This window comes from Erinaceus europaeus, chromosome 7, assembly GCF_950295315.1.
Source record: "Erinaceus europaeus chromosome 7, mEriEur2.1, whole genome shotgun sequence".
NCBI lineage: Eukaryota > Metazoa > Chordata > Mammalia > Eulipotyphla > Erinaceidae > Erinaceus > Erinaceus europaeus.
Window position 1 is genome coordinate 93,974,911 of NC_080168.1, and position 16,348 is coordinate 93,991,258.

Here is a 16,348-nt window from a genome sequence, read left to right on the forward strand (position 1 = left end):
CTCTCCTCCTCTCTACCTTCCCCTCCTCTCTCAATTTCTCCCTTCCTAACCTAGTAAAGGAAGAAAATGGCCTCCAGATGCAGTGGATTCATAGTGCAGGCATCGAGCCCCAGTGATAACCCTGGAGGTGAAAGAAAAAAGAAAAGGAAAGAAAAAAGAAAAGGGAAGGGGACGGAGAGAGAGGTTTCCCTACATTCTCCCATAACTCTGAAGGGAAATAGATAAATTTTGCTAGTCTCTGGATGTAGTTCTGAGAAGCCAGTTTCACAAAACACTCAGTCCTCCTTTGCTATTCCTTCTAGTGCTGGTGTGGGTAGGACCGGAACCTTTATGGCACTGGATCGAATTCTCCAGCAATTAGACTTCAAGGACTCTGTGGACATCTATGGAGCAGTTCATGACCTAAGACTTCACCGGGTTCACATGGTCCAAACTGAGGTAAGTGTGACAGATTGAAGGCCACTGACACCCTCTCTGCCACCCTCTGAGTCCTAAATGTCTAGGACTTTGCTTTGACAAGGAGAAATAACCACAGCTCATTAATAAGAGAAAGAGAAAGAAAATAAGAACTGGCCACAGATGTTTCCTAGGATTTGCTTTGAAACAGATTTCAGTGCCCTACTGAGTTGATTGCCCATATTTTTCAGGAGGTAGGAAGAAAGGTAGATCTTTTAGACTGATACTACACAGAGGCCGGGGGAAGGCTAAATCAGTTCAGCTTGAAGGTCATTTTAACATGGGCTGATGGGTGAGGACAAAATGTCAAGTAGTAAAGAGCAAACAGACTCCAGTCTCTTCCACTTTTAGCCCATTCCAGCATAACCTCCTTCCCTGGAGACGCAGAAAGAGTATGCATTGATTGTAAAGGAGACATACATCCATTTATACAGTCCTTTGAGATTTGATGGGCATTGTTGAACATGTTAGCTTGTTGCATTTTTCAAAAACACCAAATAAGAGAAGTACAGAATTGCTTTTTCATTTCCATGCTAGAAAGCTGAAGTGCAGGGATGGCAAAATGACTCTTGTGTTGCTTTGTCATGAGTGTGATCCAAGGCCAAGCTCAGACCCCACCATTGGAAAAAAGCTTTGGTGCTGTGCTTTCTTAACCCTCTCTGTCTTAGCATATATGTCAGCCCAGAGCAGTCAAACCCTGGCAAAAAAAAAAAAAAAAAAAGGAAAGAAAGCAACAATAACAAAATGGAAGTTGAGTGACCAAAGGGCTTTACATAACTATGAAGTGGTTAATATGGGACTTGAATCCTGGTCTAGAGAATTTCAAGTCTGAGTCACTGAGTCCACTGCCCCACAACCTCAAAATCAGATTTTTGCCACCCCACCCCTCACCCACAGACACAGACCAAGCCTGTCACATATAATTGCCTTCCACAGCCATGTTCTTTTATCCTTGTTTCCCAAATAACTCTCATAAGCAAATAACCCCTATAACAGAGTCCCTTAGTCAAAAACAAACAAACAAACAAAAAAAACCAACCCCACAAAGCTCTCCATGTTGCTGTTTCCTCTTAGTCATGGTCCACATGATAACAGTGTTCAGGGCAGTGCTCCTCAAAATTGGGACAGCCTGCAGCAGAGGCTCTCCTGGAACTTGCCTGAACTTGCTGTTCCCGAAAACCTGCTATTCATTGATTCCTTATATAGCACACATCTGAAGGTGTCATGTCCCATAATGCATTTGGAAAATCACAGACATCATTGCTACAGTGACCACAAGAGCATGATTACTGTCAACATTACTGCCTTGGTCTGGGCACAATTGTAATTTTTTTTTTTTTAGTATTTTATTAGGGAATCTTTTAAATACAAAATGCTAAAGGAAATGATATAGTGAATTTCAATATATCCAAACCCCAGTTCCTACAATCTGCATCCCACATACACTATTTTCCCTGCCCCATGACTTCATTGGGATATTTTAAATTAAATCCGATTTATCACATCATCCCATTCTTAAATACTCTATATATGTGTACATGCTCAAATGGACACACACACACATATATTCATCTATATCAGATAAAGAGTCTTTAAAATATCATCATACTATCATTATTATTCTAAATATTATAGTATGATAAATATTTTTTTAACTTTTTAATGATTTAATATTGATTTACAAAATACATGTCAACAGGAGTTTAATTCCATACTATTGCCACCACCAGAGTTCTGAATCCCCACTCTCCTCCACTGCAAGCTACCACAGTTCTCCTAAGGTTGCAGACATAGGCCAACCATAATCTCTCCAACTATCTGTCTACATTTGTACATAATCTCCCCCTATTTCTACCAGGTCCAGTCCTCTCTTCTCCTCCAAGCCACTCATGACACCATTGCTACATCCAAATGTCCCTCTCCTTTTCCTCCTCTCTGGGTGCTGATGGAGCTAGAGTTCAGAGCCCTCTTATCCTTTTCCTTCTAGTATGATAAATATTTTCTCTTTCATTTTTTCCTGTTACTCAGTAATATATAAACATTATCTGTCTTGCCTTGACTCCTTCCCCATGGAGGGTTTGGTCTATAGTCTCGGAGTTTCTGGCCCCAGTATCAGCTTGGCACCGTGGTACTGGAAATGAGTACCAAAGTAATGTTGGAAGGCAAGGAGGATATTCTGGGCTCTTATATTATTTTCTGGGATCATGAGGACAGTCAGCCTCAACTTTAGTCTGTCTTATTTGATATGCAAAAGGACACAAGGAGGGGATATAGCGCCATGGGACTGGAGAGCACAGGACTTGCATTCTTTGTGTCCTGGGTCTGATCGATCCTTGGCACTACACATGCCAGAGCTGAGTGATGCACTGGCCTTTCTCTCTTTCTTTTTCATGAAAAAAAAGTAATTTTTAAAAGGACATGAATTTGAATAAATCAAAGAGCAAACATTTCTTTTTAAATTTTGTATTAGTGACTTAATACTGATTTATAAAATTATAAGATAATAGAGGCATACTTCCATACCATTCCCTCCACCAGAGTTCTATGTCCCCATCCTCCTCCAGTGAAAATTGAAACAGTTCTCCCCCAGGTCACAGATTTGAGTTGTCTCTAATTTGTGTCTGTGTCTTTATCTATCTATAAAAGCAAACATTTCTAAACAAAAACTTAAGACATTTTCAAGGGTGTCCCTCCTTCTTATGACCTACTTATGGTACATTTGCAGCCTGACTCTGAGAGAAGCTCAGAGCAACGACTTGTTAAAGAATAATAGGTGGGCCGGGTGGTGGCACACCTGGTTGAGCACACATGTTACAGTGCAGAAAGACCCAGATTTGATTCCCTGGTCTCCACCTGAAGGGGGAAAGCTTTGCAAGAGGTAAAGCGGTTTTAAAGGTGTCTCTCTGTCTCTCTACCTCTCCATCTCCCCACCTCTCTTGATTTCTGGCTGTCTCTATCCAATTAATAAATACAATGAAATAAATAATACAATAAGTGGCCTTCACACCCTGTCATTCTCATGTTTCCTGTGAGAAGGAAATGATGGTGAGTTGGAGGAATGATTATCTCATCCCCATCTGTGGGATCCCTGCAGCAGGTTTCTATGAACCATGCACCCTACATTTTAGCTACATTTGACTACTCACAATTTCCAGAAAATATGTGCATTTTTGTAGTATTTATTTATTTATTTATTTATTTATTTAAACAGAACACTGTTCAGCTCTGGTTTATCGTGGTGGTGGGGGATTGAACCTGGGACTTTGGAGCCTCAGGCATGAGAGTCTGTTTGCTCCCTTATTTCTTTATTGATTTTCTGCCTGGATGATCTGTCAAGTTGAGAGAGTGGGGTATTGAGGTCCCCTACTATTACTGTGTTGCTGTTAATATATTGTTGTAGCTCTTTCAGTAGATATTTGATGTATTTAGATGGCTTCTCATTGGTTGCATAGATGTTAATAATTGTTAAGTCCTCTTGATTGACTGATCCTCTGAGCATTAAGTAGTGTCCATCCCTATCTTTTAAATTTTTATTTACTTTAAAGTCTATCGTGTGAGATATGAGAATAACTGTTCCTGCCCTTTTTTTGTGGGCCATTGACTTGTAGGATAGTTTTCCATCCTTTTACCTTGAGTCTGTGTCTTGTTGAGTTAGGTGGGTTTCCTGTAGACAGCATATTGTTGGGTTGTGTTTTCTGATCCATCTTCCTACTTTGTGTCTTTTAATAGGTGAATTCAGTCCATTGACATTTATTGATATCAAGGACTGAAGATATTTTAACGCCATTCTTGTAGAGTTTTAGAGTGTTCTGATATGTATGTGGCCTATTTATGGTGGTCTGACTGTTTATAGGAGACCTTTCAGAACTTCTTTCAGGGCAGGCTTGGTGATAGTTGATTCTTTCAACTGTTGCTTGTCTGAGAAGGTTTTTATGCCTCCATCTAGTCTGAATGACAGTCTAGCAGGATACAATAGTCTTGGTTGAAAGCCTCTCTTATTGAGCACTCAATAGATATCTTGCCATTCTCTTCTGGCTTGTAGTGTTTGTGTGGAGAAGTCTGCTGCTAATCTTATTAGGTTTTCCTCTGCCAGTGACTCTTTGTTTTTCTCTTGCAGCCATCAGGATCCTTTCTTTATCCTTATTCCTTTCCATTCTAAATAGGATGTGTCTTGGTGTCTTTAAGTCTGGGTTAATTCTGTTTGGGACCCTCTGGGCTTCTTGAATCTTTATGTCTTTGATGTTGTCTAGACTAGAGAAATTTTCAGCTATTACGGCCTGAAGAATGCTTTATTTCCCTCCCTCTCTTTCTTCCTCTGGTAAGCCAATAATGTGTATATTGTTTCTTTTGAAGTCACCCCATAGGTCTCTGTTGTTGTTTTCAGTATCTCTTAATCTCTTTTTGAGTTCTCTTACTTCTTTTTTAGTTGTCTCTAATTTGTCCTTGATTTTGCTAATTCTGTCTTCAGCCTCATTGATTCTATTCTTTCTGCCCTCTATTGTTTTCTGGAGTTCATCTATTTTGTTACCCTGTTCTGATACTGTTTTAGCTTGTTCAGCTAGTTGTGTTCTTAGCTCTGCTATATCAGCTTTCAGCTCTCTAATAACCTTGAAATAATTAGTGTTTTCTTCCAGAATCTCATTTGTTGTTTCTACATTTCTTTTATTATTATTTTTTGTTTCTGCATTTCTGATGACGGTTCTTTCAAACTCTACTCATTCCTGTGATTATTTCCTTAACTAGTGTTTGGATGTTGACCTCATTATTTTGTGTTTCCTTTGGGGGGCTTTTAGCTGGACTCTTGTCCTAGTTCATTTCTCCCAATATTTCTTCTTGTTGGTTTAATCATTTTATATAGTATGTTAAGAGGTCTCTCAGTACTTTTCAAATTACTGATCACTCTTGCCTGGATTGATTCGTATCTAAATAAGGTACTTAAAGAGTTCACAGTTGTGGAAATTGACATTTGTTTCAATATTATTTTAATCCCTGAGTTGGAGCACAGTGGCTTAAAAGCCTCTTTTGTTCTTTTTATTCCCTGTAAGCTATGGGAGCCTGAGGGCTTTTAAACTATAAGTAGGCATCTTAGCTTAATTACTGACTCCTGACCAAGAGATAAAGCAGGGTGGGGCATAAATAATCAAGTGTGTTGGTATGCTTCTAGTTCTGCTTCTGGGATCTAGTTCTGCTTCTGTTACATTGCTTGACATTGTGGTCTATTTACATGATCTTTCTGTTACATCAGTTTGGTTTCACCCCCCCCCCCACCTCCGGGAGATTTGGTTTAACCCTTGCTAGTTTCGGGCTTCTCCCTTCTCCCTGCCCCCTATCCTACATACTTCCTGAGTTCCTGCCGGAGGAGAAGGATGCAGGACAGAACTTGTGGTGATTAGATTAGATTATTTTTTGAATCGTTGTTCCTGAATAAAGAAATACAGCTTCTCTGCTCAGCCGTGTGTCCTCAAGTCTCTGTCTACCACCACGAAGCCAGCCCGGCCTACTGGCGCCCCAAACTCTAACAACACAAGTGGTTATGCAAAGAGACTCTCACAGCCCCACCACTAGGCCACTGAGGTATAGATCTTCTCCTGAGTTTCCTCGTTAGTTCTCTATTCCCTGGTGTCAGCACTGGGCTTCCTGCCAGCTGCTCCAGATTCTGAGGGCAGTAGCAATGGAGACTCACAGTTGCATTTGGTGTGTCTTAGGGGAGTCCTTCAGCCGTCTTTTTGTTGGTGAAAGACTGGAGGTCGTGTCTCAACTGGTAAACTGCTGGACTGTTACCAGACACAATCTCTCTCTAGGCTCCTCTCTGTCCATGAGCCACATGTGTTTGCAGTCACTGGTGATTTGGTGGGTTCCTGAAGCTGTTCTGGTCCTATCTTATTGTGGTCCCAGGTGGTCTCCTTTGGTATTTCTAGTTGACCAGGGAGAGGAAAGGAGACAAACACAGCTGCTGCTGCTCTGTAGCCCTGCCTCCAGAAGTCTGCCACATTTCTTAGTTTTCCACATAACAATTGAACCCCGACTAGGTCCTCTTCTGCCATTATGTTCCAGGACCTGAACCCTCCCCCTCATCCCAGAGTCTTTTACTTTGATGCTATACACCAATTCTAGTTCAAGTTCTGCTTTGTGTTTTCCCTAGTACAGAAGTTAATATTAATGCAAGTTTCACTTATGCTTGTCTTGTTTGTTTTTTTCTTTTTATGTCCAAGTCTAATTATACCAGAACTTCATTTTAAAATCGACAGGTAAATGATCAGGCTAACTGCCAATCATGATTAATGTCAAGTGCTAACCCATAACAATAAATACAGGGAGTCGGGCTGTAGTGCAGCGGGTTAAGCGCAGGTGGTGCAAAGCACAAGGACCGGCATAAGGATCCCGGTTCGATCCCCAGCTCCCCACCTGCAGGGGAGTCACTTCACAGGCGGTGAAGCAGGTCTGCAGGTGTCTATCTTTCTCTCCTCCTCTCTGTCTTCCCCTCCTCTCTCCATTTCTCTCTGTCCTATCCAACAATGACAACAACAATAATAACTACAACAATAAAACAACAAGGGCAACAAAAGGGTATAAATAAATAAAATAAATATTTTTAAAAAAAAGTTTAAAAAAAACAATAAATACATATTCTCTTTTACTAATTTATTTTAAATAAACAGAGTTATCACTTTGACCTCTTTTTCTAGAGCACTACACAGCTTTGGCTTATTATGGCACAGAGGATTGAAACCTGTATTTTAGGAATCTCCAGCATGAAAGTCTTTTGCATAATCACTATGCTGTCTCCCTCACTCTACTAATTTATTTTAAATGCCATGCTGGGGGCTTTTTCATGTGCAATACCACTTCTCCTGGGCCACATTTTTCTTTTAGAAAGAAAAAATAAAGAATGAAGGAGACAGACAGACAGACAGAGAGAGAAGAGATAGACAACATAGCACAAGAACTTTCCATGGTGTCATGGTATTTCCGTGTGGTTTTGGAGCTTGAGCTTGGGGTTTCATACATTTTTCAATTTAAAAGATTATTGTGGGGGCCAGGTGGTGGCACACCTTGTTGAGCTCACGTTACAATGTACAAAGACCCAGATTCAAGTCCCTAGTCCCCACCTGCAGGGGGGTAAGCTTCACGAGTGGTGAAGCAGTGCTACAGGTGTCTCTGTCTCTCTTCCTCTCTATCCCACCCTCCCCTCTTGATTTCTGGCTATCTCTACCCAATAAATAAAGATAATAAAAAAAACTTTTTAAAAGATTATTTCAAGGAAAATAGTATAGTCTGATTTGTATCTCAGATCTTTAAACTATGCTAAAGTTGACCACATTGTTCACCTTAATCATGGGATCCAGGAGAGTCTTTCACTATCCATCTAATTGACAGCAACACTAAGTCTTATACATAAATGTGTCCTCATGGTCAAAAGGTGTTTTTTTGTAGAAGAGACCTTGACTTCTGTGCTTTACAGATCAAGGAGCTGAGGTGCAAGAAGCCTCATGATTCAGCCTAGGCCAGCTGGCAGCAAACTAAGAGCCCAGCACTCTTAACCTGGTGCCATGTTCTTCTCCCAGCTTCCCCTTTCCCTGAGCTCTGTCTGAGCAGCTGCTATGTCATGAAGGGGAGTCCAAGACCAAGCACAAAGGTTAAGAGACATTCACTTCCTTACTAGTGAGCTCAGCTGGTAGTAAGAAAGAAAAGCCAATGCATAAGTTTAGCTGCCTGTGACCGAGTTATTATTGTCAATAGAGGTCTTTGTGGTATCTTTACACTCATCAAAAACTTTTCTATATACGTTTCTATTTTGACAACAGTTAGTTGCCAGATAGTTGGCAGGTGAATCTAGACTCACTGTGTAATCCTCTATGGTTCTCTGCAGTCAACCAACAGCTTTGAGATTTCTTACTGAGCCAGACTCGGATGCTCATTTAAGGGAAAAAAATATATATATATATTTTTCACTGACCTTACCCTCAAAGAACTAGTATTCCAGTGGAGTCTATGACACAAATTTCCTTTTTCTCACTGTATTCCTTCCCCAAAAGGTAACAGAATGACAGAATGTATAATGACATTATTGTCTTTTTTCAATAATGCAGTGATTTTAGGATCTAAGAAGGCTGATATAGTATAAGAATAATTCACACATACAAGATTAAGTGAAGTGTCCCACTTCTTTCTTCTGTGATTTTTAGAAGAGTTCCAGGACTGGGTGGTGGCATAACTGCTTGAGCATACATGTTATAATGCACAAGGACCAGGATTTGAGCCCCTTCCCTTCCCCCCTCCCTTTCAGGGGAAAAGCTTTCCGAGTGGTGAAGCAGTGCTGCAGGTATCTCTCTGTCTCTCTCCCTCTCTCTTTCCCTACTCTCTCGATTTCTGGATATCTCTAGCCAATAAATATAATAATAAAAATTTTTTAAAGAATTCCTAGTTTCTCTGAGTCTTCACTAATGTGAATAATTGTTTCTATTTCCATAAACTGGCAAAATCAAATAATGTATCTAAAATGCATAGCAACATTTGACATTCCTTCACTTAATTTAGCAAATACTTTTGGGAAAATTCCTACGTGACAGACATCATTCTAGGTACTCATAGAACATACTCTATAATATTCATACATGTAAATAAGAATGATTATAATTATTCTCTTCTCAGTTATAGCAGAAAATAGTCACTCATTTAAATACTAAAGACTATTGGTGAGGTGATGATGAAGAAATGGTCTAAGCATACAGAAGTTTGTCACTGTTGACATTTTTTGAGAGTTCCTTATCTTTCTTATGCTTGAGAAGTCACCTACTCATCTTCCTCTAACATGCTTTTTCATAGTGTCAATATGTATACCTGCATCAGTGTGTAAGAGATGTCCTTCGAGCACGGAAGCTACGAAGCGAACAAGAAAATCCCTTGTTTCCAATCTACGAAAATGTGAATCCAGAGTATCACAGAGGTAGGTGTTCATTTCATTGGTAAGTTCATTTAGGAAGATAGGATCAATCTGAAAACCATTAATAAATAGCCTCTTGCTCTCACTTTTTTTTTCTTCTTGCCTCCATGGTTATCACTGGGGCTTGGTTCCTGCACTATGAATCCACTGCTCTTGGTGGCCTTTTTTTTTTTTAATTGGATAGGACAGAGAAATTGAGAGGGGAGGAGAAGATAGAGAGAGAGAGAGTAAAAGACACCTGCAGACCTCTTTCACTGCCTGTGAAGCAACCCCCGCAGGTGGGGAGCCGGAGGCTTGAACCTGAATCCTTGCATGGGTCCTTGCAGTCTGTACTATGTGCATTTAACCCAGTGCACCCATCTCCCCCCACACACACTCCTACCTCTTTCAATGTGTACCACCCCTTCCTTTATCCCTCTACCCAAAGACTTGACGACAAGGTTCTTTCTTAGAGAGGTAGAAGGGGAAAGAGGCAGACTGGGATAGAGACTCTCCAGTGCTATCTCTTCCTAGCTAGCCTGGAAGGCTCTGTATAAAGAATTCGGCCTAGCATATTGTTCCTAACTGAAAGGCTCTTTGGTCAGGAGGGTGCTTTGAAATCACAACAAGGAGTTCAAATTATAAAATCCTTCTGGAGAAGAATTTGGCCATATGTATGAAGGTCCTTAGTGCATCCTTATCTTGTCATCTACATATTAAAAAATCTTTTGTGTATGAAGCATTTGATAGCTAAAAGTTTGACTGAAAGGAAACACTGATATAGAATAATGGAGAAATAAGTACAGCATGGTACATTTACTTATGATGTAGTCATTTAGAATTATTTTTGAAAATGGTATAATAACATGGGTAAAAAATAAGTTAAATGAGAAAAGTAGAAATTGATAGAAACAAAAATATTATATAGAGGGGGAAAGATTGAAAAAAAAACCATGTCATGAGGATATGGGCAGTGGTGCATTTGATTTGATTAAACACACATTTTACAATGTGCAAGTACCAGGGTTCAAGCCCCCAGCCCCCACTGGCAGGGAGGAAGCTTTAGAAATGGTGAAACAGTGCTGTAGGTGTCTCCATCTCTCTTTCTCCCTCTCTATCTTCCCCTTCTCTCTTGATTTATTTCTGCCTCTCTCCAATAAATAAATATTTTAAAAGAGGTTTAAAAAGAAATGTTCCATAATAGTAAAACAAATTTCTCTATGCAAAAAAATATCTATTTTTCTTCTGTTTTTTGTATTTTCAACTTTTTTTCCATAATAAGTAACATTTTCAAGCAAACTAGTCTATAAGAAGTGCCAAAACTCTCTATGACACTACTTCGCTCAAATAGTGATTATTTGATACATGTAAATGAATAGTTTGTACCCTCTTTATGCCCTGGACCATCATTAAAACCTGATCTGTCACATAGACTAATTCCAAATTTGAAACTATACCATAATATGTCATCTAGTGCTGCCTAGAAAATATCTCCAAACGTGGCACCTTAGCTCAATATTTATCATCTCGCCATATATGTTGGTCAAGGACTTGGGAAGGGCTTACCCCATGAATCTGGTTCAGGGTCTGGCCTGGGCGACAGTCATCTGAAGTCTCGGCTCACGCTAAAGGATCCACTTCAGAGTGGCTCTCGCTCATGTGACTGTGGGTTTAGCCTTCCTTTCCTTGCCCCACGCACTGGTACCTACTGATCAGACGGTTTGTCTTGTGTTGTTGTTTTAATGGCCATTATTTCACAGCTAGTTTATTTCTAGATCTTCAATTACCAGTGTCTCCTAACATTCTGTCTAGTCCTCTAGTCCCACCCACCTGGCCAGTATGTTCAATAGTTAATGATTTGTAAAGCACTCATAGATGAGAGTGCTGCTACTTGGAGGAGTCATTTTATAAATCACATAATTCTTTTATATTGTGAATACTCATCCCCTAATTTGTCTGAATGGTAAATTAGTTCTACATGTAAAATTCTTCAAGGATGGGGGCAGGGACACACCAAAGTTTCCTTTCTTTTGTCTTGATTTGTTCAAGAATATATATATATATAGCTTATACGTCCTAAACAGAACTAACCATAATGTAGAAATAGTTAACCACCAGATTTCTAGAAGTTCTGATTCAGGTCTTAGCTCTAGAACTAACTAGTATAACTAAATTGTGTAACTGTAAATGAGCTACTTTGCTTCTTTGGGCCTGGGAGATCATCTGTAAAGATAGAGAAAATGGAATAGAGTTATCAGTCTCTTCGATTACAGTAATTTGTGTCTCTAAATGGAATGACATGGCCTCATGGGGTGGTTTTCTCCAAAATCACATTGCATTTTTAGTCATTTCTGCTTATTTTTCACGTTTTTTTAATATTCACAAATAGAACAGTGTGACATATCCTGTCCCAGTCTCTAATTACAGTGTCCTTCCTTTCAGACGCGGGCTATTCAAGGCATTGAGAATGTCCCCAGAGATCTCCTGGATATAAACTAGCCACTCTGTGATTTATTTTTTGTTTGTTTGTTTGTTTATACTTGCTTCATACCTTACAGAGGTGCCAGCTATTTCTGTTGATACTATGTATAATTTATTAATCTGAAGAATTTTAAAGAATTTATGTAATTTAAAGGTAACAGATATTATTGTACATAATTGTATTTTGTAGTATCTTCTGTAAATATGTATTTTTCATAATGTTTAATATTAAGCTTTATATAATACTATTTTTTCCACACATAAGTGTTTATGAATTGTTCTGCATAAACTAATTCAACCTATACAATAGGACTCCTGATAAAATGTGTATAGCAGTGGTTTGGGGGCAACCCCTAAACCATGATTTTTACTGCTGTTTATATTTAGTGGGCTGGAGAGCATATATAGGATGGCTAACTTTGCTGCATTGCTGTTCTATGAATCTCTGGAGCCGAAAATCATTCACATGCTGTTTGGACAAAAAAAAAAAAAATCAAAAAGGGTTGAGATCAAACAGCACCAATGTTAAAGGCAGTGGTTGTACCTAACCTAGTTCTCTCTTTTCTCCTGCCAGAGTTTCAAGCCAAAGTGACCTTCAGTCTCTTGGGTGTCATGTCACTTGCCTTGTAAGTCCAGGCTACAGGCTTGAAGGTCCTGATAAGAGAATAAGCCAGACAGTAGCGATCAGTTGCTTGTGTTAAAGTAGTGCCACTTGTGCTCCTGACTGGAAACTCGCCATGCAAACACTTAGCCCAGTGACTGGAGGTTATTTCATTGCCTTCAGTGTGCAGTGTGAACACAGAAGATGCCCACTGGAATGCAGTTGTTGTACACTCTCTTTTGTTTCTAGTGGGCTGCATGCTTGGAAAAGTAAAAATGATGCTGAGTAGACTTGGTGTTCCCCTGAGAAGCTATACTGGTAGCAGACTATCCTCATCAAAGAGCCATCCCCATTAAAAAAAAAAAAAAAAAGATACCGTTAATTTTTTAAAACTCAGGAGGGGCAATAGATAGCATGATGGTCATGCAAAAAGACTCTCAAGCCTGAAACTCCAAAGTCCTAAGTGAAAGTGAAAGAAAGAAAGAGGAAGAAAGAAAGAGAAAAGAAAAAGAAAATCAAAAACAAAAAAACTACTAGTGGTAGGAATCAGTTTTTCCAAATTCATTTAAAATTAATTATTGAGGTCAAATTACCAAGTGGTCACTTTAAGTTGCATTTAATATATAAGGCAGTACCTACTCTACCAAGTTTAGTTCTGTATCTATTACTGTTTTTTTCTTCTCTCTCTCTCTATCTCTCTCCCTCTCTTCCTCTTCCTCTTCCTCTTCCTCTTTCTCTTTCTCTTTCTCTTTCTCTTCTCTTCTCAGTGCCACCCCACCAGAGTCATCGCTGGGGCTTGGTGTCAGGCACTATGAATCCACCACTCCCAAGGCCATTTTTCCTTTTCTTTTTCTTTCTGTTTTACTTTGTAAAACAGAAAGAAATTTAGATGGGGGGAAGATAAATAGATAGATAGGTAGACAGATAGATAGATAGATAGATAGATAGATAGATAGATAGATAGATAGATAGATGATAGATAGATAGATACACATCTGCAGACTTGCTTCACCACTCATGAAGCATTCCCCTGTAGGTGGGGAGCAGGGGTTTGTACCCAGGTCCTCATGCACTATAACCTGTGCTTTCAACCAGGTAGACCTCTGTCCAGTCCCTTAGTTACTATTTCTTCTATAACAAACTTCGGTTGAGGTCAAAAGTGGGCGTTACCCTGCTCACCATTCAGTTTTGAGGTTTCTCTGGAGAAAGTTTGAAAATCACCTGAACTCCCTACCAAAAAAAAAAAAAAAAAAAAAAAACCTCTTTCCTCATTGCAATTTTTTTCTTTATTGGGGGGGATTTACAGTTTACAGTCAATAATAAAACACAATAGTTTGTACACATGTACCATTTCTCAGTTTTCCACATAACAGTTCAGCCCCAGGTAGGTCCTCCTCTGAACATCATGTTCCAGGATCTGAACTCTCCCCACCCCCACTGACCCCAAAGTCCTTTACTTTGGTGCAATACACCACCTCACTGCAAATTTTATTTATTTAATTTAAGAATTAGAAATTAAATTTGTTGATTTAGTCTCACATCTTTTTTTTAAAAAAAATCTATGTTTTTGTTGGCTAAGTCCCATTAGTAATATACTGGGTATAGTTAGCATATAAATAGAAAATCACTAGATAGATCTAAAACTGTTACTTAGAGTTACACTTACGATAAATCTACACACGAACTGGAAAACTTACCAGTGCTTTCCTAGATTTAAAACCAGTAAAAGAAAAGCTTTATAGGAACGAATGTGAAGAGCAGTAATAGGATTCCAAGCTTCCATGGTTTGACTGTGTTCAGTGCTTTTGTATTAGGCTCTGATTCTGCTTCAGGGAATTAGGTGGCTCTTTTGGAAATGGGAAGGAACGTATGCATGCGTGTGGCAGACATACTATCAGGGAGAAAATAAGAGGCCAGAGATTCATGAGGTGGGCTGTCTATTAGGAGTAACTCTCCATACATTAAAAAAAATTAAAAGCAAGAAAAAAAAAGATTTTTAAATTGACATTGCTTGAGGTAAAGCACACTAATACACAGAAATAAATTCATTTTTGAGTTGTCATTCATTCCAAAAACTTTAAGTGCCTGCAACTGGCTAGGTAATATTCTGGAAACTACATATTCTTAATCACACACAGAATATGCCTCACATAATAATGGCAGGACTATGATCCCTATTTTCAATTAAACTTGAGAAAAGGCCTTGGTGAGGCAGTGAGATCAGCAGGTCCAAGGCCACACCACCAAGTGTTGCTGCTGTTACAATAGCAAGCCACTGGATTTAGAAAACAGAAAAATCAGTTGAATGAACCAAGAAATTAAATTCATTGAAAAAAACAACAACCATCTAGTCATTTGTAACAGTAAATAATGCTTCCATACCCTGAAAGTGGATCTGAAGTGGAATCAGTATTGCGAAATTGGACATGAGAAGGGAAAACTGTATGTTCTTTTAATCTAATCCAGGAGATATTTATTCCTACTCTCCACCTGCCTAATTTTAAATTTCCTTAGCAACAAATATTTCACTATCTTCTCCCCCCCCCTTCTCTGCCACCACAGACTAAGTGCATAATCTAGGTGATCTATTTATTAAATTTAGAGGGAATAGAAAGGTTTCCTTGACATTCAGATCAACTGGATGTATTTTAATTGAATCCCCTCATGTGTTGTGACTTGGTAAATACCCCATTTCCTGTCATGGTAGGCATCCTGTCTGTGCACCTGGGTGGTACACTTTGATCATCAAAGCTCCAAAGTGCTTTGCAGCTGTCAAATACAGGGAGAGTCCTGTCTTGCATCTTAATAATTATTTATCCAAGTTCTTTATAATGAACTTTAATTTGTACTCATTAAATCAATTTTGTTTATTCTTTTGTTCTCTGGATAACAGCCAGTTTTTTTTTCAGCTCTTGAACCAGATTTTTTCAGAGACTCTACTCCCTGCCTAGGCTTGTACATATTCATCCTAAATAATTCTCACCCCCCCCACCTTAATATTTCTGAGTCCCTCTTCTTTGCTACTTGTCCCCTTCACCATCTGAAGTACATTTGCTTGAGTCAGGATAGCATAGCAGTTTACATAACACATTTTCATTCCTGGGGTCTGAAGGCCCAGCTTTATAACTCTTATACCAACATGAGCCAGAGTTAAAGTAGTGCTCTGATTATAAATGAAATCAAAATGTGTTTGATTTTTCCCAATCTAATGTGATTTTATTTTCTGGTTCTTTTATTTTCATTTACTCGCTGGCATTTTATTTTTTTAAGTTTCATATTCTCTATTATTATTCTTTTTTATCTTCATATGCTGGATAGAGACAGCCAGAAATCAAGAGGATAAAGGTAGGTAGGTAGGTAGAGAGAAAGCAAGACACCTGCAGCAATGCTTCACCCCTCACAAAGCTTTCCCCCTGCAGATGGAAACCGAGAGCATGACCCTGGGTCCTTTTATGTTGTAACGTGCACTCAGGCGTGCCCCACCCGAGTTGGCATTTTAATAGACTTTTCAGATTCAACACTGTAAACAAAATGGCCATGATTTCATCTTAAGATAGGAAAATGACCATAGCACACAGACGTTTGGGGGGGGCAGTCATTAACTGAATTTCTTTTTTTATTATTATTTTTTAAATATTTATTTTCCCTTTTGTTGCCCTTATTGTTTTTCACTGTTGTTGTAGTTATTGTTGTTGATGATGATGTCATTGTTGGATTAGACATTGAGAAATGGAGAGAGGAGGGAAAACAGAGGGGGAGAGAAAGACACTTGCAGACCTGCTTTACCGCCTGTGAAGCAACTCCCCTGCAGGTGGGGAGCAGGGGTCTTGAACCGGTATCCTTACGCCAATCCTTGTGCTTAACCCACTGCGCTACCGCCCGACTCC

General features: G+C 39.2%; 1 protein-coding gene across 6 annotated transcripts in view; it reads left to right on the top strand.

Moving 5' to 3' along the window:
- PTPRB (protein tyrosine phosphatase receptor type B) overlaps positions 1 to 14,542 on the top strand; it is a 121,960-nt gene extending 107,418 nt beyond the window's left edge. For all 6 annotated transcript variants that reach the window (XM_016191292.2, XM_060194941.1, XM_060194940.1 and 3 more), the window contains 3 exons: positions 303 to 438; positions 9,283 to 9,403; positions 11,822 to 14,542. In XM_016191292.2, coding sequence (XP_016046778.1) covers positions 303 to 438; positions 9,283 to 9,403; positions 11,822 to 11,844 — 280 coding nt within the window. In that variant the 3' untranslated portion in view covers positions 11,845 to 14,542. The remainder of the gene's footprint in view (positions 1 to 302; positions 439 to 9,282; positions 9,404 to 11,821) is intronic.
- The last annotated feature ends 1,806 nt before the right edge of the window (positions 14,543 to 16,348 follow it).